At 46.3% G+C, this 24,104-nt stretch overlaps 1 protein-coding gene across 1 annotated transcript in view; it reads left to right on the top strand.

The window, feature by feature from the left end:
* Window positions 1–18,566: 18,566 nt before the first annotated feature.
* The window catches only part of Tcerg1l (transcription elongation regulator 1 like), a 189,685-nt gene continuing 184,147 nt past the window's right edge, over window positions 18,567–24,104 (top strand). The window contains exons 1-3 of the mRNA XM_085693267.2: window positions 18,567–18,911; window positions 20,973–21,119; window positions 21,841–22,021. Coding sequence (XP_085549393.2) covers window positions 18,582–18,911; window positions 20,973–21,119; window positions 21,841–22,021 — 658 coding nt within the window. The 5' untranslated portion in view covers window positions 18,567–18,581. The remainder of the gene's footprint in view (window positions 18,912–20,972; window positions 21,120–21,840; window positions 22,022–24,104) is intronic.

Genomic DNA, 24,104 nt, shown 5'->3' on the forward strand with positions numbered 1-24,104 from the left:
GGAAATCTGTCACTCTAGGCAAGCAGTGAGAACGGTAACATGGTAAAGAACTGTCAAACTCAGAATTCTTAAAATTAACCAGAAGTTTGCAACAATCTTAGGAGCACTTGTTTAAGAAAAACTGGTTGAATCTTGAAACTGTATCCATAATATACGAATGACTCATATAACTTGAGAAGATAAACAATCTAATAAAAATGGTAAAAATATTTGGATAGGCACTTCAATAAAGTATTACACTACAAACTCAAACTACATATTTTAAATAAATGCATTTTATCCCATGCAAATCAAATCTTAGTGCAAGTGATTTCAAATTTTAATATTAAAAGCTCAGCAACATATCTGAAACAACACTCGGTGAGGGAGTACACAGGCACACGTGAAGCCTCTCAACGCCGTTAGTGACTGTCCAAAGGCAGATTAAAGCCCCCTGTGAGTGCAAGCTGTGCAACATTAGGATGGGATAGTGTTCAGGGCTCTCTCAGGGGACGTGGGGATGTCTGCATCCTGACTGTGAGGTACCCTGGTACTGACATTTGTCAAAACATTTCAAATGGATGCATTTTATTGTACATAATGAGCATTCAAGGAAAGTTTGCTTAAGAGACTGATTTTTTAATCTTATGAAAGGGGAAACCAAAATCATGTTCCTTCCAGTAAATTCTATCTCACAATTTTATTAGACAAAATGCCAAGCACTTCTCCAAACTGTAGAGTTGACAGTGTGTTGCTGGAACAGTTAATGCATAGCCCCGTCTCTTTTGTGGTGGTGTCTTATGTGATAGTCTCTGGGACGCCCCCAGAAGCAGTTGCCAATGTGAGCAGAACAGAGAAGCCACCCAGCAGAGGATCTCTTTCAGAAAGGGTTAACTGGGAAGGTGACAGACTTCAAGCAGCCAATGTCCCCAGCAAAAGTGCAGGACAACAAAGGGTCCAACTGAAGAACCTATGAGGGAGTCTGGGGCAGGGTAGTAATCATATTCCCCAGGCTGTGCAGATTCTGTTCTGTATCCATAGAACAGGGGCCAGGTCACGTGCTTTCAAAAACAGGGTGCAAAGGATTCCTGGGGGTGGAGTGGGTGGTGCCCTGCGTCAGCCTCTGATCATTGTGATGGGTAACCTTGATTGTCAGACTGAGAGAATCAGGACAGGAGGTGAGGGCATTCCCAGGGACGTTTAACAAGGGAGAAGTCCCCTTGAAGAGGGCTGTGCAGTCCTCTTAGGGAGCAGTTAGCTGTGTTGCCTGCCTGCCTGCACATCTTGCTGGTAAGTACCTCTATTCCATGGTGCTGAGGACTGTGCCATCCTTCACTGGCAGAGCCCACATTCTTGGCCTTCCAATATGCCCCAAAGACCAGTAGTGCTCCAAGAATTCCTGGAATCTTCTATCCTTCCATGGCAGTTTCAGACTCCAAAACCGAGGCATCCGGTTTTGTGAACTGAAGAACTATTGTGTTCTCAGTCTCTTGGGCCATTGTTGGACTACCTGGCCCCCACTGTATAAACTATTCTACTATATTCACTTTTGATGTTAAATACACACACACACACACACACACACACACACACACACACACAATCTATTCCTTTGGAGAGCTCTAATGCAGTCTTCAAATACTAAAGGTAGTATTTAAATGTCCAGGCTACTTTCCAGAGGAGAAAGCAGATAAATTAGAATTTTACCTGGAACCTTGACTCAAAACCACATTGATCATAAAGCCTGATGTGCCTTGGAGATTTTCACAGTTTTTGTCAAGAAATAGCAATTGGGGAATTGTCTTAATCAGATAGGCAAGCGGGCATGTCTGTAAGGCATTTTCTTAACTGTTAATTGATGTTAGAGGCCCCACGCTGCCTTGGGTGATTCCATCCTTGAACAGGTGGGCCTGAGCAGTATACAAACGGTACCGAAGCAAGTCAGAGAAGCGAGCCAGTGAGTAACTTCCTCCGTGGTTCTTGCTTGAATCCCTGCCTTAACTTCCCTCAGTGATAAACTACAAAGAGGACATATAAGTCAAATAAACCCTTTCCTCCCCAAGTTGCTTTTGGTCATACTGTTTATCACAGCAACAGGAAGCAAACTAACATAGATATCCTCTGCTTAACTGATGGCAACATAGTAGCAAAGAGGAGCAAAGAATGTTCAAAGAGATGAAGGGAGCGAAGGCAGCACGCACAGGCAAGCTGGACCACAGCAATATGAAACAACTGCCCCGGAGGAAATGCCCAGAAGAGGAAGAAAGCAAGCCTCTGAGTAAGAGAGACTCTTCAGATCTGCATCTTGTAAGAGGTGAATTTCAGGAGATGTAGAGGCTTCTGCCCACAGGACAAATAACCATGTTTGATAATAGGCAAAAGACATTTTCTAAAGAAGGCATAGAAGGGCTGGAGAGATGACTCTGTGGGTAAAGCGCTTGCTGGGCACATAGGAGGGTTGAGCTAGGACCCCAGCACACATCTGCAATTCTGCACTCCTCCAGTGAAACAGGAGGCAGGGAGATGCCCTGGAAGCTCAGTCTGGCCAATGTAGCAACAGAAAATAAAGCCTTCCTATCCTTAATCAGGTCAAAAGTAAGGCGTGACACATGATGCTATCCTATGACCTCTGCTTACACTCGTACACAGGAACATGCAGACGCGCACACAGACACACACATACACACAGGTGCACACACTGAAACAAAAAGACACACAAAAGACCAGTGACTAACACACACATAAAAAGAGGCTTGGTGTTATGAATAATAGGAATTGGGATCAAAGCCGCAAGGAATTGGTGTCTCCTCATACTTGTAAAAATGGCTACTATAAAACTAAACAGAGAAGGACAAAAAATGTGGAAGGATGCACAGAAATTGGGACTCTGAACTTTCAGTGGAATGCAAGACGATGCAGCTACTGTGGAGAAGAGTGTGGTTGTTTTTCAAAAATTAAAAATAGGATGGCCACATGATGCAGAAGTACCACTTCTGAGTACACACCTCCAATTTTCTTTTCTTGAAATACAATGAACGGAGGTGAAGGGACACGACCTGACATTTTCCCTGTGGAAAGATGGGAGGAGAAAAAAAAGCACAGGGGAGACTCCCCACTTGCAGTGAGGGGCAAAGACCTTGCTCCAGAGCAGGAAAGCTTGTGTACGCTCTGCTGAGGTAGAACTAGTCAGTGACCACACGGAGGTGGCTACAGAAAGATCCAGAAAACAGGTACACACAATCCTTTCCAGTGTCATTTCCATCCCACCTCCACCCCCAGACGATATTCTAAATAACTTCTCACGGTCCACGTACCAACTGTCCTCTAGTGTGGAGCTTCTCCCAGCAGCCCTTCCTGGCAGAGTGTGGAGTGAGGAAGCTGGGTGTGGGCTGGCAGTAATTAGTGCCTCAGGAGAAGTCTGTCCTTGGCACAGAGGAGGACTCCCTCCTCTCTAAAGAAAGAGCACATGCTTTGCTTGGCTCTGGTTCCAGGGCAAGGTGGGTGGGCCTGGAAGATTGAGAACCTCCTCTCCTCATACTGAAAGCCCAAGGGGGCAACTTCTGCTTTTGAAGTTACCCCCATCTGGACACCCCACGTTATGGTTTCAATGGCACCATCTTAGGTTTGCTAAAGGTTTTTTTTTTTCCAATTAGACTGGTCAATTGCCAAAAGAAAACAAAAGAAAACAAAAGCAAAAGAAAACCAGGGCCATGTTATCCTCTTTTTCTTTTGAAGGGCCGAGTGTAACCTGAAGTTTCCGTTTCTTTCATTTTAGGGCAACGTGTGAGGTGGCATCTGCTTACCTGACTTGCTCATTGCTGCTCATGGAGGCCACACTGATAACATTGAGTTGCTATGTTTGCTCTTTGCCTCAGGTGGAATTCTAGTACCCCGTGAAGCCGGGGAAATAGAAGGTGTTCCAGGTTTGGTGAGTCGTGGTCATCAGAGCCCCATGCTAGGTTGAAGAGAGTGATCAGCATTGTATGGAAAGCTTGGGTGCACAGGACTTGACTTCTGGACTGGACCTTGGGGGAAGTAGAATGATGATGGTTACAGAGAAAGCATGTGGCAAGTGCGATGCTGTGCAGGGAAAGAGAAAGCAGCCTACTGTCCAGGTCAGGGAGGGCAGGCATACCAGTGGGACATTACCCTCTGGGGTTGTTGGAAGAAGGAGGTGCTTGTTAGTTCCTGGCTGCTGGGCTAGCTTAGACCAGAAGTAATCACACAGAAACCATATTATTCAAATCACTACTTGGCCCATTATCTCTAGCTTCTTATTGGCTAACTCTTATATTAATTTAACTCATTTCTATTAATCTGTGCATTGCCATGTGGCAGTGACTTACCAGCAAAGTTTTGGCATGTCTGTCTGACTCTGGTGGTGTCTTTATGGCATCTCCCTGACTCTGCCCTTCTTCCCCCCAGCATTCAGTTTAGTTACCTGTAACATGAAGAGGTCAGACCTGCTTGTCTGTGCGTTTTTCTGTCCTCCCACCAGGTCCCCACAATTATTTAGTCCCAGAGAAAATCACCCACACAGGACTCCATAAGTTATAAAGCTGATTGGCCCTTTAGGTCAGGCTACTTATTAGCTAACTCTTACATCTTGATTAACCCATTTATCTGATCTATTTTAGCCATGTGGCTCTGTACCTTTTTCAGTGGGGCAGCTCATATCCTGCTGCTTTGGTGGCCTGGGCAGGAGTGGGAGAATCAACTTCCTTCTCCCCAGAATTCTCCTGTTCTCCTTGCATCATTTCCACTTCCTGTCTGGTTTTCCCACCTACACCTCCTGCCTGGTCAATCAGCGTTTATTTAAAACATGATTGACAGAATACAGACAATTCCCCCACACCAGTTACCCCCACCCCCACCTAGTTCTTTTCTTTACTGCCATAGGCTCAAAGCAGTTCTTTATTCATTAACCAATATAAGCAACACACAGACAGAAGGACCTCCCACACCATGGGGTACCCTGAATGACCTAGGGGCAAAGGGAGATCCAGGGCAAATCTCAATCAGCCCTGTTCCCCTGCTGTGAAGGCTATTCTCCTCTCCCTCATTAGACTGTCTGTGAGGCTGTGTCACCTCCTCTATGGAAGCTCACACTCAGTTTGTTGCTTCTTGTTGAGTTCTCTGCTTTACTCATGGTCTAGGGGTTCCTTGTAAGGGAAAACTCAATTCTGTGGAAGAGGTACATGTACCTCAGCACTGGGCAATAAACAAAATATATCACAATACCACCAATGACATATGACTTAAACAGGAGATATCCATTTCCCACGGTTTCTGATGAGAGTGCTCTTTCCGGCTTGAAGATGGCCACCTACTTCTCTCTCCATCCAAAGTAGAAAGAAAATAGTCCCCTATTCCACAGGGAAGAGACTGATCCTACCACAGGGTCCCACCTTTAGGACTTCCACCAGAGGCCTCATCTCCAGGCCCCATCACCCAGACAATTCCTACCCTGTATTAAGGAACACTAATAGCACCTCCGTGTAAAAGCTGTGTGGAAGGAAGAGAGGTAGGAAAGAAGCCTCCAGGAACCAAGTAGAAGCCTAGCACTCCCTGAAAACTCATTTTCTTTTTTGTGACCGCCAGGGTGAATCTACACTCATGGGGACTGCCCTACCTGCCCACCAATATCTCCCTGATAATTTCATGGTCCTGTCTCCACAGCCAAATCCATTAGTAGGTGCAGGACCACGCATATCAAAGTAACATGTCCTGGTGTGGCCAGAGATTGTATCAGTCAACTTCACGGCAGCAGCACATCCCTGGGCTTGGTCCTGTGCTGGTCAGGTCATTGCTGGTGTCGAGAGGCATGCAGGCTTCCTGTGTGACCTGCCACCTTGCTTCCTGCCCCTCACTAGCATCTGCAGAGTGCTGGCATCTTTTACTTAGCTATTCTGAGCCAGGCACTTCCCACTAGATAGCAGCTGCAGCAGGAAAAGGGGGAGCCATGTGATCTTAGATCAGCTTACCCATTATTCTTGCAGTGCAGCCCACGGACCCAGAACAAAGGTCACGCTGGAGGGCAACTATCTGAGTGTGTTTGTTGAGAGCTGGCCGCTGCTTTTCTTAATGTTCTTAGATGAAGACTCCCAATGGGGAATTCTCCATTGAACACTTTGAAGGGCTTGGCTTGGAGCTCAGCAGTAGGGAGGTATTTGGCTAGCATGCACAATGCCCTGAGTTGGATCTCCAACACCACAGAAAATAAACTAGAAAGATCATCATCTAATTAAAAATATTTAATATCTAATTAAAAATAGTTGCAAGAAGGCCCCTTAGCATTCCTTAAGATGGAGACTACCTGCCCCCTAGAAAAAACACAGTTGAGTCTGTCAGAGTTTGTGGTTTGTCAGAGGAAGGAGGTTGTGTTTACCATGTAAAGCCCTCCTGGATAAAATGGATAGGAAAGGCAGACAGACACGAGGATGGGAGACACCTGCTTCAATGCAAGCCCGAAGTGCCCAGACTGTTAAAACTGGGAACCAGTGGGCTTGGCAATCCATTTGCTAAGCTCCAGTTGATGTGTGGTTGGGTGATATTGAGCTGCAGATGGAGTGATGGAGGCATGTGGCTGCATCTGTTCAGAACAAGGACACCAAGATGATTCAAGTAGCATGGTTCCCAAGGCGCTGGCGGGATCACTTCCCAACCTCTGCTCTACTGTAACATTGTGTGAGGTGGTCCTCTTACAAGACATCTGTCAACATTTAGATATAGTTATGGAACAATGGAGTCACATCGCCTCAGCTCAGGTGCCTGAGCCAAAGCCCTTCCAAGCAGGATCACTCCATACGTCTCAACAGCTAGTATCTGGCCAGAATTGTATCCTGGCCTTACCGGTGTCACAGACTCTGAGCACACTGGGCCCCATAGCAACCACACAGGCCCTGGAGTAGATTTACCAGGTGAATCTTGCTGCTGTCAGGGCCAACTAAACAAACACAAAGCTCACCAGCACTAGGCTGCCTTGGTGTTTGGGATCGACAGACAAGAGGTTGAACTTGGAATGGAGATTCTAGACTCTGTAGATGGAGTCCCCATGAAGACTACAGCCATCTGTTGATATATTTTATGAAATTTCTAGTCTAGTCTTTTCTTATTGGGCTATTATCTGCTTGTTGTTGATGTACAAACATTCTTCATATAAGTCGGACATTCTATAGATTGTAGATCTTTATCTGGTGTGTGCATTATAGACTCTTTATTAGACCGAGAGTTTCTTTTTCAAATTCAGAGTGATGTTTTCTGAAGGGCGACATTTCAAATACAGTATTGATGGGTACCAAATTCTCATTGTTCTTTTAAAATACTCTGCTTTCTATGGCCTATAAAATTTTTATCTACCCAAAGGCTTAATAATTTTATCTGTTACTTTTAGTTCTGTGATACATATTGAATGAGGGAAGGGCTCAGGGTTTGTTCTGTCTTCATGTTCTTTCACACTTTTACCCAATACTATTTTTAGACTCCTTTTTGTTAATTTTAATTGTGTGTGTGTGGTGTGCGCAGGTGTGTTGGTATGTGCACATGAGTGCAGGTGCTCTTGGATGCCAAAGGTGTTAGATCTCCTAATGCTTGAGCTACAGACCCTTGTGAATCTCCTGAACTAGTCTGGAAACTGAATTCAGATTCTCTGGAGGAGCAGCAAGTGCTTTTAACTTCTGAGTCACCTCTTCAGCCCTGTCCAATATTTGTGTGTGTGTGTGTGTGTGTTTGTGTGTTTGTGTGTGTGTGTGTGTGTACTTGTCTTGTTTTGGAGTGATGTCAGTACTCTTTAGCCCAAGCTGGCCTTGAACTTGCAGGAATCTCACTTCTGCCTCCCAAGGCATGAACCACCGTGCTCTGTTATCCAACAAGATTCATTCAGTTTGTTGAAAGGGTTCTTTTTCAGTAGGGCTGTCCTGTCTCGACTATGTTTGCCCTTTGCCCTTGCAGAATGTATTTGATAATTAACTTATCATGGTCTATTAAGAACAATCTCTTGATTATTTTGATTGCATTAGAATTCTGCATATATTTGGGAAGAATTGGTAAATTTAATCCATTACATTCCTATCCATAAAAGCAGCCCATTTCTCCATTTCTAAGTGCTTTTTAAATGTCTCAATAAAGTTATACAATTTTCTCCATGATGAAATTACACATTTTTTTGCTAGTTTACTCTTATGGACCTCATCCTTTTTGTGGCTATTGTAAATACTACGTATTTTAAATTATGTCTTCCATTTATTGCATACATTATGGAAATGCAAATAACTTTCATATATTGATTTAAAAAACTTGCCAAATCCTATTTTTATTCTTTCAGCATCCACTGTAGAAATCCCAACATGAATATTTAATTTGGCAAAGTTAAATTTTAATAAGTATCTTTACTTTCCCTCCAAATTTACATGCTATTTTGGTCAAGTACTTTGGTTTTCGCTTAATTTTTAGCCCTACAAAGTGTTTCTTCATTATTGCTGCTTGACAGGGCTGGATGGCATTCTCTCACCGCTCCCTCTTTGTGCCAGCATTTCTGACCTTCCTCCTGGGGGCACTCTCTCTCTTCTCCCATCCTCTGAACCTCACCTTGACTGGCTTCTGGGGTCTCTTACTTTCCCCCATGCCTTTATTTGCCCCTTACTTTTTCTATTAGTTACTTTTTTGTTGCTTTGACCAAATACAAGACAAGAAGCAACGTAAAACAAGAAGCAAGGGCTTCTTTTGACCCACAGTTTGAGGCTACAGTCCCTCATAGAGCGAAGGTCCAGCAGCAGGCAGCTCTTCAGGGGCAGGAGTGTGTAGCTTGGACTCCTCACCTCACACCTTGGTGGGACAGGAAACAGAAAGCAGAAAACCTTTAAGTCAACTCCAGGGACTTACTTCTTCCCACAAAGCTCCACCTCCTAAGGGTCCTATAACCTCCCAAAGAAACGGCACCAGAGCAAGGGAACAAGTGTTCACACACTGTGCCTGGAGAGGCATCTCCCATTCCACCCACATGCTGACCCCTGTCTCCCAGCCTCTCCTCCATCACTCATCCTTCAGGAGCTCCCGTTTGCTGCATACTCACACCGCTTACTCTTTCCTCTGAACTTCTCACCCTCACTTCCAGGATCATAAGCGCTCCCTGGGAAGGAGAGAATTCTGGGTAAGTACTTCCTATTCCTCTTCAAGTCCCTAAGCTCTTCAACTTAGTTTGAGTTCTTTATTTGCTCGTGATTTTATTAACATATATTAATTAATAATGACAAGCCTCCTACATTGTGATACATAGATCTGATCTGATTTATAGCTATATATTCTCTAATTTTGTTTTGTCTTCTTACTTAGTATGTGTGTGTGTTTTATGTAGGTGTGTGCATATGTGTGTACGTATAGGTCAGAGGTCAACACTGTCTTCGTCTACTGCTGTCCACCTTGCTTTCTGAGACAGAATCTCTCACTGACCCTAGAGTTTCAGCTGGACTGATTGGTCTGTGAGCCTCCAGGATCTGCCTATCTCCGTCTCCGCAGAACTGGGGTTGCACACGTGTGCCTCCATGCCTAGCTTTAATGTGGAGTCTAGGGATCTAAACTTGGTCTCCATGCATGCATGACAAGCACTTGACCTGCGGAGTGTCCGCCCAGACTCTCTTATTCATTTTTTTTAAAATCCACACACATTGTGTTTTGAACCTCACTTCCATTTGTGAAAAGTTCTTTAAATTAATTTACAAATTCACCTAGAAATTTTTAAAATAATTTTTCATTTTCAGCCTCAAGTTTATGATGTCAGTTTAAAATATTTTTAAAACAGTCATGGCAGAGCCCTGTAACACATTTAAATTTTATTTTAATGTATCCCACACACAGATTTCATATCCAATGCCCTATATTTCCCATGTTAGCTGTCTCTGGGGGATTCGATCTCCTTTTCTCAATGTTTCCCTCCCATCTATCACAAAGCTTCCTCCCTCAGGTGCCTTGTTCTGAGGTACACCTCTGATCCATCTGTGTGGCAGCTCCTTGGGGACTAGATTTAGGCTGCATCTTCCAGAGATTTTTTTATCCTGTGGTAGGGTTGTATCAAGGGCCTCTGTGGATGGTCAGGGCTGAATCTTTGGCAAGAGGCTCTCTTCTCCTGAACTGGAGGGAGGGCTGAACAGTTGGGTTCTCCATGGAATTTTGGGGGCAAGTAGACTTGTTCCCCAAGGATTCTCAGGGTTGAATGGACAGACTTCCCAAGAGACATTGGGGCACCATGCATAGGTTCCTTGAGGATCTCTGTACTGAAGGCCAGACTTTAGGCGGTCCTCTGGGACAGAGCACTGTCACTTTCTGGGGACTCCAATTCTACTTGGGATTCTCTTGGGCGTCCATTCATTCTTGATTCCTATAAGGAGACAATAGCTTTGGTCAGTTCTCCATAAGCCGATGATAATCCCCATAAAGCAAGGAGTTCAACTTGACCGTTTGTTTCCATTTGGGTTTCCCTGCCATTTTCAAACTCACGGAGTCTTCCCATTCTGGGGACACAATTCAGTTCTATACCTTAAAAATTTGCAGCTCTCTCTCTCTCTCTCTCTCTCTCTCTCTCTCTCTCTCTCTCCATATATGTGTGTGTGTGTGTGTATGTATATATATGTATATATATTCCATACTAGGAGGTTTTTTGTTAAGACATAGAGTCACAAGGACACTCCCTTGTCCCCAGTAAGGAGCCCAGGAGTACTCAGGTCATCAAGCCAGCATCTCAGCACAGTTCCCAGTCCAGTTGTCTTGTCCCTAACTTTGTCTTCAGAGTCATCACACAGGTGAGCTACTGTCCTTGCAGCAGGTACCTGGACACTCTACTACCAGAATGAGAAGAACGACAATTCATCACCAAAAGGGTATGGGGTGACCAAGCTGAGTCTTAAACACATGAAGAAGTGAACCTGGGGACAAGTGCTGGAGAAAATGCCTTGGATAAAGTCTTATCCCTCATGGCAGGAGAGACAGTTCGGCAGTTAAGAGCACTGGCTGTTCTTCTAGAGGACCCGAGTTCAATTCCTAGCACCCACATGGCAGCTTCCAGGACACCTCCGCACCAACACACATAAAATAAATTTAAAATAAGAAGCCTTATTCCTTTCTTTGTCCTGAGGAAGTCAGGTGAGAAGCAGGCACCCTGATCTGTGTAGTGAGAGGCTGTATACAAGAAGGGAGGGGCACCAGGGAACCACAAAGACCTTGCAGAGGACCCTCAGAGTATCACTGTCCTCCACAGACTCCCCCCTGCAGTAGCTTGGCAGGCTGTATCTACCCCCCCCCCCAGTTTACCCAGTGTGAACTCATCCATAGATTAAGGCACTGACAACCTTAGTACTTTTGTAACCCCATCACATCTGTAATTAAGTCTTCAACTCATGAGCCTCAGAGGGTGGGGGATGGGGTGCGATGACTCTTCATATCAAAGCAAAACTGCCCCAGATCTTTGTCCAGCTCCAGGCCTTGGCCAACGCTTCCAACCTCCCCATGTCCCATCATTACCTGGTGGGACGAGCCAGAGATGGTCATGGGTGAATTAGGAAGACACTGTGGCTGCCTCCAGGATTGCATTACTTTTAAAACTCAAGAAACCCCATTGCCCCGTGTGGTGTAGAAGGCTACTTCTGGCCGGTCTGGAGGGTCTTCTGCTGTTGTTTTTCTGTGCTTAGCTCAAAGGTCTGGAGGGGAGCTTTGATAACTCCAGGGCTTCCATGAGCACCTGCTCTTTTGTCACCAGATTTGATTGACAGGGTGAGGCTGTCACTTTTCAGGAGGAGCTCAGAGTCACATTCATCTCTGCAGAGGTGGAGCGGCCAGAGAGAAAGGCAGGAGGATGGAAGCCTCTGTTGTGAAACTGATGTCCATTGATCGCCTCTCAGCACTCTGGCTGGCTGTGGTGGCTGGATCCTTTTTTGAGACCATGATCTTTCTTTCCAAAACCAGCCTATTCATCTGTACTTGCCCTTTTCCTTGCTGATAGATAATGGCGGTGGATAGAACCCTGACACTGGACACTGGAGAGGCATCAGATGCCCAGGCCCGCCTCACAAGGAAGCAGCACAGGAGAAGTTGGTCTTAGAGCTCTTAAAGTCCTCTGTCCAGGGTGACTGGAGCCCCTGTGGTTCTTCCTGTCCCTCAGACAGGCACAGAGCAGCACAGGAGATCCTGAGTCCCAGGAGGGGCTTAGATCTGCACCATGGATCTACATGTGGCTATGAGAAAGGAATTATCTTTAGAAATGAGGGACCTGTGTTTCTTCATGCCTTGCTCTCTCCTCTTTCGGGGCGCTGCCTTCTCCAGAAGCTACTTTTGAGTACATTTCATTCATTCATTCATTCATTCATTCATTCATTCATTTTTTCCCTGACTCGCTTAAGGATAACTTCACTTTTGAGGGCCTTAGAGCTAGCCGTGGTTGAACTGCCACCTACTTGGCCATGGGCTCCAGACTTGTGGTAGAACTGCCAGTGTTTGTGTGGGCAGGGACAGGGACTTCCCGTGTGGGTTTGATGTGGTCAGGATCACAGGAGGACACTACTCCTCAGCCACTGGCAGATCTGTCCTCTGACACCTCTCAAGTCATGTGGCTGCCTGATAGGTTTTGTTTTATTTTGAAATGGGGTTCGGAAAGTTTTGCATGTTTGCATGTGGTGCCCACAACAGTCTCTTGGCTCCTGCATTCCAGGAGTCAGAACCAGGCTTGGGGCATAGACATGAGCAAAGGAGTCACAGAGCTGGGCTGTGCCAGGGGACAGGGAGACTATTAAGATGAAATGCTGTCTTTCCTCCGACCCCCAGATTTCACGAAGCTCAACTCTTGTAAGAATTCCTGTAAATGTTCCTCATTTTCCTTTTGCTAGAGACCTGCTTTTTATCTGGGGAAACTAAGTCTACAGAGATCACAGAACTTGCCCAGAACTAACCGGCAGCCCACAGCAAAGCGGGGCCCAGAACACGCTCCGCTGACATTGCGGTAAGCCTGGTAATCAGTGACTGATGAAGTCTCTCACCTAGGAGTGAGACACCTGAGACCCAGCAATGTCAGGGACCTGGTTCTGGAAGAGGAAAGCAAGAAGGAAGGACAGAGGAAGGGAGCAGGCCCCTCTACCTTGCTCATGTTCTCAGAGGTGAGTTGAGAAGCATTACCCAACCATTTGAAGACATTTCCTGAGAGAGTGTCCTGGGGAGAGTCTGCCTCTCTGATCATCACCCAAGCTCTCTCTGAATTCCTAGCAGTCCCCAAACTGTTTGGATGGCTTAGCTGTCCCAACAAGGTCCTTATGAAAGCCTCAATGGTCAAGACCATGGTATGATGTATGAATTTATATAGCCCCTTCAGTAGTGGAAATTCTTGTCCTGTCTAATTCTGACCATGGGGGAAAGGGTGGAAGCCAGGTCCCCAAAGGGCCGGTGCTGAGGGGAGACTGTTTTAATGTATTTACTAATGAGTTGGAAGAGCCAGAGAAAAGGGCTAAATGGTAGAAGCTGCTGAATGTACAGATTTATTTCTGTTAAATGCTTAGGGAAGAAAAATACTGTCTTTTCTGTGATCATTTTCTTCCTTGCCAGACAGTTTTATCTAGTGAAAAATATTAAGACAGTCTTCAGTGCAGAGACCACACTTCGTCCCCTTGTTTGTGTCTGAGGAAGTACAGCACACTTTGGAGAGTTGAGAATGTGGATTGAAGGGTTATGGTGGCTAATTCGGAGGTGATGTCTCTAGAATGCACACTGCTCTGAGTTCAGGTTCAGTGAGAGTGTTCCCCTGGATGGGACTCTTTCAAAGAGGAGAGGTCAAGAATTAATGTGATTTTCAGTTCCTAGATATTTCTATCACCCCTGAGGTGCCCCCAGAGCCTTGAGCCTTGGGCTTCCTTCCCTCAGGTTATGGGTCCCTGGATCTAAATTTCAGTTGTGAAAATCATCAGCTCTAGGGTCTGGGGCACACTGCAGGTTTTTATTTTCCTCAGTTTCTTAATTTTTGTAATTAAAAAACACTTTTATTTACTTTGTGTGTGTGTGCAGGCCAGGGAGGAGGTATGCATTCCACAGTCTGCATTGATGTCTCAGGACTTTTGAGAGTCGGTTCTCTCCTTCAACCACTCAAGGCAGAGGCTAGAAGAGGGCAGATCTGTTTGGGGAGCTGACCTGCTCAGACACAGCAGCCCCAAAAGCAAGAGGAGTCCTAGGCAGAGATTGTTGGTGTTTGGGGCTCTGTTCTCTTTGCCAGCTGTAGGCAGACTTACCCATGGTGCCCAGTCCTCACTGGGGTATGTGCTCAATGTGGATGGACAAACTCCTGCAGACTTTGTGGTAATGTGCAGAACTCACAGGCTTCTGTACTACGTGCAAATAAGATTTAATTATGCATAGTAGAAACTAAACTAATGTTCTTTATTAGAAATGCACTTGATTATAAGATGCAAAGTGTCAAGATGCAACAAACTAGATAAGCACTGTTCATTTCTCTGTTTTCACATTGTGCATAGAAAGATGCCAGTAGAATGTTGTTGGGCCAGAGTTATGGCTAGGCACTTAATAGTGTTTGCCACCAAGCCTGGCAATCTGAGCTCAATTCTCTGAATCAACATATAGGAGAAAACCAACACCAACTCTTGCAAGTTGTCTTCTGACACCTGCATGCATCAATGTTACATAAACACATACACACACACACACACAACACATTTTTTAAAAAAAATATTAAAAAACCAGGAAAATATGCTATAGAGGGAAGGTCATCAAATGTTAGCACTGTTTTTCCCTGAATGTGTTGATGCTGTGTTTTTTTGTATTTTCAAGGTATCTGTATTGACACACATATAAAACAACAACAACACCTCTTTTCTAAATGCAGCCTGGCCTGTACAGGTTGCATCCTATTTCCCTCTGTGTTAGAGAGCATCACACACCACCACTGAACCACCAAACGGCTGCCCTCTCTCCACCATACTGAATCTGTGCATCACGGGACTTCTGTGACATCCATGAGTACCGACAGCTGTCACTCTCAATTCCAGCCCCAGCCAGGACCTTGCTCCTGAACTCCAACAGTGACAAAGACAGATCTTCTCGGTGGCCCGGGAGCCTTCAGAGTTGACTCTGAAAGGACAAAGCTGGGGAGACCTCTACTTGTTTCTCTTCATGCTTCAGGGGCTCGGTGTCAAACTGTCAACCCTCTTCCCTCCAGCATCTGCCAACGCCCAAGTGGTAGCTTGCTTGCTTGGCTTTCATCCAGGACTCCGCTGTGTCACCACAGTGAGTTTCTAGCGGGGGAGGACCTGATAGGATCCCTTGGAGAGACAGCTTGGAGGGTGGGCAGAAAACTGTTGAGGGAAGCCTGGGCCCTGGACCTCCCTCAGCTTCCCCTGACAGCTATTTTAACTCTGCAGGCCTACAAGGAAATGCTTGCATTTTTCCTACTTTTTAAAAACCCATCTCAATCTTACTTAGTAAAACAAAATAAACTTTAAAAGAACACCTTCTCCAGGTTGCAGAAATCTCATTCCCCTAGCCCCCTATTAATTCTTCCTGAAAGGTGATATGCAACTCAGAACTCATTAGCATCTGAGAATAATTAGCCAGTATCTTCCTTCTGTGGCTGGTCTGCTTACACAGTGTTCTGTCTCACCTTAGCAGGAACTATTTGTTGATTCTGACTAATATAAAGGACAGATTTTGGTAATCCTTTCTGATTTGTGATACTTAGGATGGCTGCACAGAACCCTTTATAAAGTGAACTTTCCGCTGGGCAGTGGTGGCACGCGCCTTTAATCCGAGGACTTGGGAGGTAGGAGCAGGCGGATCTCTGTGAGTTTGAGGCCAGCCTGGTCTACACGAACCAGTTCCAGGACAGGCTCCAAAGCCACAGAGAAACTCTGTCTTGAAAAACCAAAAGAAGGAAAAAAACAAAGAACAAAACAAAAAAACCAAAACTTTCCACTGAATTTTGTAGGGAGATGAAAGGCATACATTCAATGTGTGCCAATCTTTGCCCCATGTAGGTGGATCCCTTTAAAGTGCTGACCAGTAAGTAGACATGTCCACCGCACGCCACATCTCCTAGGTGGGCAGCTTCAAATCAAAGAGGACTGGTCTCCTCACTTCCTACCCTCAGGTGATGCTGCCTGGCTTGATGGTAGCATCCTCCTCTATGACCTTTGCAGATTCTGTCTCTTTGACACACAAGTAACCCTCACGGCAATGGTCATTGGTAGATCCTGCTTAAATAACCGGGAAGCCAGGGTGCCCAAGAGGAGATCCTCTCACATACACAGTGGTATAAAGTTGTTGCTGGATTATACGGGGGTTGAGGCAAGCCTGTGCTGGAGCCATTGAAACAAGAATCTGAAGGAGGAATTAAGCTCTTATAGCAATTAACCAGTGGGAGTTGTCTTTCCTATGTTACCCAGACTCCAGCACAGAGCCTGGTGCAGAAACGTGGCTCCAAGCATGGAGATGCTTTGGTGGAGTTAAGCCTGTGCAGGTGATAGCAAAAGTGTGTGGCCATTTGGAGGCTCTTTGACTGCCTTCTCTTTAAAGTCCGGGAGTGTCCAAGGTCTCAAGGCCCTTTGAGCACCAAACAGCCCAGAGAAAGACACAACTTTTTCTTAAGTTGACTAGTATAAGCACTGTGTGAGAAGGGGTGAGGGAATCCCCCAGATTGTGGAGTATCCACAGATTTGGGTGACGCCCTTTCTTCATTCTAGGAGCTAGAGGTGCCACAGGTATTAAGTTTGGCTTTACTGAGAGTAGAAACAACAAATATAGGGCCGCTAGGTGTCTTCTGTTTCTCCAGATCATACCAGCACGAAGTGAATAAAGCCTGCTCTGCTTCTCTAAGCACAGCTGGGGGGGGGGGCTGTTAGTCTGCCTAGCATCCCGTACAACACCTCAGTTTGACTGTGAGCCCAGAGACCAAAATGGCCACACAGCATCACTTGTGTGCACGAGGAGACATGAGAGCGGGCTCCAGTGGATGATACCGGTGCTCTAATCTGCAAAGCTTTGGGGTTGCGTGTGGGAAATAATCTTGTCAGTAGGTTGGCATCAAAGAAAGAGAGAAACCCGCTAATTGTAAGTGGTTCGGGTGAAGGAAAGTGGTGCCAGGTATGTAAATCAGCATATGTTGAGATCTAAAAGAAATCATGCCAGGCCAGGAGGAAGTTAGGCAAACCAAGAGGATGAGGAAGAAACCCAGAAACTGATCAGAAGTACTTTGGTGCTTCTGTTTCCACCAGGAGGGGCTGCTAAGGAGGTGAGGAATGTTGAGTAGCCCCTGACCTAGGAGTGAGTGCCTTTGGGTGTAGCTGGGTGTGCTGCACTCCCACTCAGGTCAGGTTGGCTTCCTAGGCAAGCTCTTTACTGTGCAGATCCTTCTTGGTACTTGAAGTTTGGCCAAGTGCTTCTAAGCTGGGCTGGATCTTACAGATGGATGCCAAGGGTTTAGGGTTCATTAGTATGTGGAAATCTGCGCCCCGCTGTCTGCACAGCCCAGGGCTGGACTGGGGCTGGAATTCGCTACCAAGTAATGTCAGAGAATCTCAAGCAGGACACCTGGTTTCCGACCAGTTCCCTGCTCAAGCTGGGTCAGCACAGGGACTAGGACCAGCGCCGCCTGGCGGATACTGCGTGTGACCAGCGCGGAGCCAGGCTCCTTCAGCAGGCATGGGCTGAGAGGGAGCAAGATGCTCCTTGATTTCTGCGTGCAGCGGCCGAGCAGCTTGTGGCGAAGCATGAAGGAGCTCAGTCTTGTGCCTGGAGGGATTAAAGAGACTTTACCGAGATCCAGTCTTCTAGATATGGAGACATCTTGTGCAAGGACCCCATGACCGCTTGTCTTGAGCATTGCACCAGAGTGAGGGAAGAGGTTGGGGGTCCCAGGGTTAAAGCAGAGGCAGAGGAGGGCGCTGAAGCCAGCAGATATCAGGCGGGAAGATCGTTAGACTCAGTACCAAAAATTCGGATTTCAGGGCACTGTGACCCTCTAGGGACCTAGGAAAATATTTTCCATATTTAACTAAGAGAGAAAGAGACCCGTGTCTAGAAGGGTCCGGGGCCCACCTGGCGTCAGCGTCTGCAGTCTGGTATTCTCTCTGGGCCCTGCGCCTTAGACTCACTTTAAACCAGGTAGATCGCACCGGCTCCCCTAGCTCCGCGGGTGGCGGACCTGCCCGCTCTGGCGTCTCCACCTCGGCTTCATCTCGCCGTTAGAACCGCAGCTCTGAGCCTGGAGCCCTTGGCCCCGTTGTGCGCACCTTCAGCTAGAACTATAGGCTACAAGCAGCGACAACCGAGTGGGCTGGGGACTGCAGTAGAGGAATCAGCCGGCCGGGTTGGGCGCGCCCCTCCGTGCGGCGTGGTGTCACCGCCTCGGGGGTCCTGGGCTGGGGGCGGGGACTGGGGCCCCCGCTGAGCCCGGGGGCGGCGCAGGCAGAGAGGGCGCAGGCAGGAGGAGGGGCTCCCGTGCGGGGCAGGGGCGGAGCGTGCGACCGCGCCGCGCAACCAAGTGAGTTCGCTCCGAAGCCCGCGCCGCCGCCGGCCCGCACCTCGGGCGCCCGCCGCCCCCGCCGCCGCCCGCGCGGGGGTGTAGGATGCTGGCGGGCGCCAGGCTCCAGCGGCGGCGGCGGCAGCTGCATCAGCCTCAGCAGTCCCGGCGGCGGCAGCCTTTCCCGTGGCCGATGAATGCAGACCCGCCGCCACCGCCCTGGGTTTGGATGGTCCCTGGCTCCGCCGGGCTGCTCCGGCTCGGCGCAGGGGTCGCGCCCCCGCCGGTGCTACTGGCTTCGGCGCAGCCCGCCGCCGCCCCGCTGCTTGCGAGGTTGCCGGGCTGGCCAGCCCCGGGCGAGCCCCTGCTGCCTCTGCTGCCGCTGCCCTCTGCGCCAGACCACACCGTGCACCATTATCCCCTGCTCCCCGGACAGGTAACATCCCGGCCCCGATCCCCACTCAGGCTCAGGATTACGGGCTTCCTTCCTTCTCCCGGGTTGGGTTGGTGCTCTTCCCTTTCCAGGTGGTTTTCGGTTCTCCACGCCATCAGGACGCAGCCTCACAGTCATACATTGGCAAGAAAGTTCATGCTTCGACGTCCGGTTTTGCCGTGGCAGTTTTTTTTTTTTTTTTTACATTCCCCCCTCCCCCCCCTCCGGCTTTCATCAGAGCGGCTTAGACCCTGCAACCCCTGCTGGAGTCAGAGAGCCTGGACCCAACTTTCCCAGGGCGCCGGGCGCTGTCCAGAGCGCGGTGCTGAAGTCGCCGCCGCGGATCTCAGCGCGGCAACCAACTACCGTGGCTGCCACCGCCTCGAAGTTAATACTTTTACAGCCTCCGCCAGACTTGAAAGCAAGCTGCGGATCAATAGCTATTTCTGATTCTGATCTGGTCTCCCTATTCCTTCACATAGATTCAGGGCCGGGCTTAAGAGAATTCCAGCCACGGAAGGCAGCCTGGAAATCCTGCCCTGAAAATGTTTTGGGGGGTGGGGATTTCCTCTCCTGCCATTTGAATTCCCTTAAGCCAGATTCCACTTTAAAAGAGTTTGGCATGCAGAGCCTGGAACGGCAAAGAAAAGTGACTATACCTTCGATTGATGACGTGGTGGTGCGACCTTTCCTGGCTTTGGCCAAATTTATTGTTCACTATCTGTGCAAATGAGTTTGAATACAGGAATAGCAGATATTTCATTCCGAAACTGACCTCATTAGCATATTCAAATAAGCGCTCGGTTACAATACTCCTTTTAATTAATTTTAACCTGGTACCACCTTGTGAATTTTTCTAGAAGACGTCATGAAACTTCCCCTAAGCTGTTCCTTAGACTTAACGATAATGATACATGCCATACTGGGCATCCTATCTTGATGTGTGATGCACATCGGATTAGGCTTTATTGGATAAGCTCTGGTAGGTTTTTCCATGTTTAGGAGGGCTGTCATTTCAGAGTGTTACCACTAGAGGTACATAATGTTGAAAACTGCCCCCTCCCAGCTCTTGTGCCCCCCCCCCGCTCTTGTGCCCCCCCCCCATAAATTAAAAAGAAAAATCCGGAAAATCTTAGCATTTGTCATTTACATGTTATCTGCTATTCACTATCTTAGTAAGGATAGCTAAAATCAGAGAGTCATTTTACATACAGCAAAAACAAGCAAACCCTTGTGCCTTTGAAGCAGCGGCCTCTGAGTGTTTCCCCACCTCCACCTTTCTGGGGTGAAGAAGAGGGAGGGGAGGTTACTGGGTGACCTGTACTCAGCGTCTGTCCCTTCCTGTGCTGTCTGTCTGAGATCTTCAGCCAAGTAGTCCTTGCATTTCCTTGGCTCTGGTATCTGTTTGTATTAATGAACCTTGAGAAAGTTACAATCTTAGCTCTTTAAAACAATTTTAAAATAGTAAATGAGATGGATGCAAATCGCCACACTGATGGGGGTGCCAGAGATACAGCTCTGTGCTCTCCATGAAGAGAATTAAAAACAAATGGTCCCAAAGCCAGCCTTTGCCCTTCCCATCCGCCCAGGCCAGAAACTCATTTCTTTTTCTATTTTTTTTATTATGTTGATCTCCTGCATGAATAGAAGGGTTTCTGGTTTCTTCCCCCCACTCTCTTTTGTTTCCCTCCCACCCCATCACCCCCACCCCAATTCCTTTCCAAGATTCCTGACTTTAGGCTTTGTTTCATGACCTACTTAGTTTTGCCAGGTTTCTGTGTAACCATTGGGCTGTAGAAGTTCCTCCCCAATATTGACAGATATCGAACTGATAATTTTATGATGATCCAGATATGAAACTTTCACAAGTCTCTCTGTAATTTATAAATGTTCATGGTCTTTCTTGATTGGAAATGATAGAATTTTCTCATCAAATTTCTATGCTTAAATTCCTTTATCATAACAGCTACTCCAGCATCGTTAGGTACAACACAGGCTAATGTTTCTCTCCTCTCTCTCTCTCTCTCTCTCTCTCTCTCTCTCTCTCTTAATTTTGGATCCCAGTGGCTGTTTGGTGGTCATTCTCCATCCATAGGACTATCCCCCTCCTCTGCTGTGGAGTTGGTGCCCCTTTTCCCACACGTCTGCGCTTCTGCTCTGCCACCTCCTGTTGGGAAAAGCTGGATAGACAAGAGGATGCCTAATTACAAGGTAAAAGTGCAAGCGATTTAATTGGATAAGTGGATTTTTAATTGATAAGTCGCTGGGTATCACCATGTTAACGGAAAACATTTCACATTTTCTAATTGTAATAGATTGAGTACAGAGAGGGCTCATCCCGGAACCAGACTGACCTATTCAGAGACAGCAGCAGACAGGGATAATTTCATCATGACTCAAACACTTGGGTTCTGTTGAAAAAGCAACAATTTCTGAATCAGAATTTTTTTTCAACTTTAAAATCTACAACCGTTGATCAAAATCCACTCTTAAATATTACAAAATGCAAGTTTCACAGTTTGGAAAAGGAGTTTTTTTTCTCATGAGTCCTACTTTGTTTTTTTCTCCTTTCTGATGGCTTATGAACTCAAGTTTCCTGAATATCATTTACTTACTTGAATATGAAAGATGGAATAACATATTAATTTGTTCTACCATACAAAATGGTGATCTCATCAGGTGATTCTTCAGTTTGTCACCTGGCTGTTGCACCGAACTAGCTGGGCTGGTAGTTGGAGATTAGCTCAGTCTCAGCTAGAGGTCTTTCTCTGGCTTCTTACAGCAATCCTTCTCTTTAAGTTGTAAATTCACACGTTTGTGGTTTGTCCAGTAGTATAATACCCACCATTGGACCAGTGAACAATAGTATACACCTGTATATTCCACCAAGTGTTTTGTTTGTGAATGTTTTGTTTGCCTTTATTTTGGACAGATCTTTTTAAATAATTCCTTTGCTCTGGACTCAACGTGGATATATCCCGAGGAATCAGGACTCTTCCACAGCCATGAAAAACCTCATTTTCTGGCAAACCAAGTAACTCCATCTCTGTCTAGGCCAGCTCCTGCCTCCAGGCCTCTTCCCACTGTGGTATTAGCAGCTCAACCAATACCAGGTCAGTCCCCAGCTAACAGTGACAATGCGCCTGTCTGTGTGAGTCCTAAGTCAGCTTGAAAACAGTGTCATTTTCACGACATAATTCTCTTAGCAAACTCTTTTAGGACGTATTGCACAGTGTGAATCTTTCTAAAAATTTGAGTGTGTCTGTTGTCATCCTTCACCTGCAGGGTCAGTTTTGAAGATGAGGAGATAATGGAGGGATTTGGAAAGGAAAATATTGGCCAAGCTCTGTTTTTATAGCCATGTTTTTTTTGCTATTGGTTAGTGAGAACACCAGATGAACAGCTGTCCCTAGTTAACAGTGTTGCTTGTCTAGGGTGCTGCAGGCTAGGATCTTGTGGGTTTACCGGGCACAGGTGCATGCACAGCTTTTGTGGATTTTGTGAACTGGGAATTATCAATGGGGGCCAAGATAGAGACGAATTAGAAAACACTTTATTTGAACGATGGGCTTTGTTCTGTCTTTGGAATCAAGTGACCCAAGAGAACATTTGTCCTGTAAAATAGCCCCCCCCAAACAATTCCTGGATGAAATATTGTATAATAAACCTGTATTGTAATAGGAGAATAAAATCATCTTATGAATTTTTAAATTGATTTTTTAAAATCACCTTAACATATGATCATATTACAAAAGCAAATGTTGCCGGTGCCAAAATTGTCTTGCAGCCCCTTCCATTATGGAATATTTTATGACTGCAGAATTACATTATCTTCCTGTAATTTCCTACCTACCAAGCTTATCTCAATATGTGTCTCTAAAATTTAGTAATAAGGAGCTGCTCCTGTGGATACCAGCACTGGGGTAGGGGATGCATTTACTTTATTCTCTGTTTGGCTGCATATTTATTCCGGTGTGCAAGTATTCTTGTTTAGCAATAACTCAGGAAGAACAAGACACCGCGTCCTGCAGGCTTTTGTGATTGTCGCCTGAGAAGCGCCTTCATTCCTTGTCATTGCGCATTATCGATTGATTGAGATCTGATCAAACATCAGGGGTACTCATATTTATAACATCGCTGCTTCAATGTTCATGTTCCTATTTGCATTAATAGTCATGGAAGGTAATTTGATGACACTTATTACATATGAGGGCTCCACGACTTTCAGTGACTCTTGGGAGAATGATATTTCTCGACGCATGGGCGAAGATGCCCAGATCACCTGCAGGTTTAGTTTTGTAATTACAGGTTTAACAAATTCACCTGGTGGAGTTTCCCCTTTGCATTCGTGGCAGAAGGCCACACGGGCATGCCTGAGAGCTCCTCAGTCCTTCCAGAAAGCATATCCTCTGGACATCCTATGCTCACTGGGAAACCGATAACTTCTCACTAAAAGGCAGCTCGTATCTCACCCGCTGGTCACACAGCATTCATTAATTTACCTTCTGGTTTGGGACTAGTAATCCTCAAAGGGTGAAATGGTACTTATTTCAAACATAATGTCCTAGCACTTCATCCTTCCTTCCTTCCTTCCTTCCTTCCTTCCTTCCTTCCTTCCTTCCTTCCTCCCTCCCTCCCTCCCTCCCTCCCTCCCTCCCTCCCTCCCTCTCTCTCTCTCTCTCTCTCTCTCTCTCTCTCTCTTTTTTCTTCCTTTCTTTTTGACCTTGCGTGTCACCAATGAAGACAACACCTGAAGCGTGGTTTGTCTTGGAAAGCAATGTTGACCTGTCTCCCGAGGTAACTAACAAACAGCTACATCTGCTTGAGACGGGAGTTCCTGAACTGCATTCCTAAACTTTGACTTTTTGATGAGTTTCAGAATTCTCAGAAACCATTCACCTTTGAAAAGAATGAATTGAATGTCGGATGGACATACATGCAGCGGGTTGTTTATGTGTTATGTGTTTGTGTTACTAATCGAATCACAGAGCACTTGGGAGGGGAGCCAGAAAAGGTGAAAGGTAGAATTAACCCCCAAGTCAGTTAAAATTGAAAATTCTTCACTTCAATTTTACTGTAAAAAGCTAGAAATTATGCATTTATTAAAAGACTTATCTGTAAATCGCCAGATATGTTGCTATTAAAACAATTATATTTTATGTCTTATGGGTGGATAATTTTGAAAGTTATATTTAA

Source organism: Myodes glareolus, chromosome 7 (genome assembly GCF_982192425.1).
Source record: "Myodes glareolus chromosome 7, mMyoGla1.1, whole genome shotgun sequence".
Lineage (NCBI taxonomy): Eukaryota > Metazoa > Chordata > Mammalia > Rodentia > Cricetidae > Myodes > Myodes glareolus.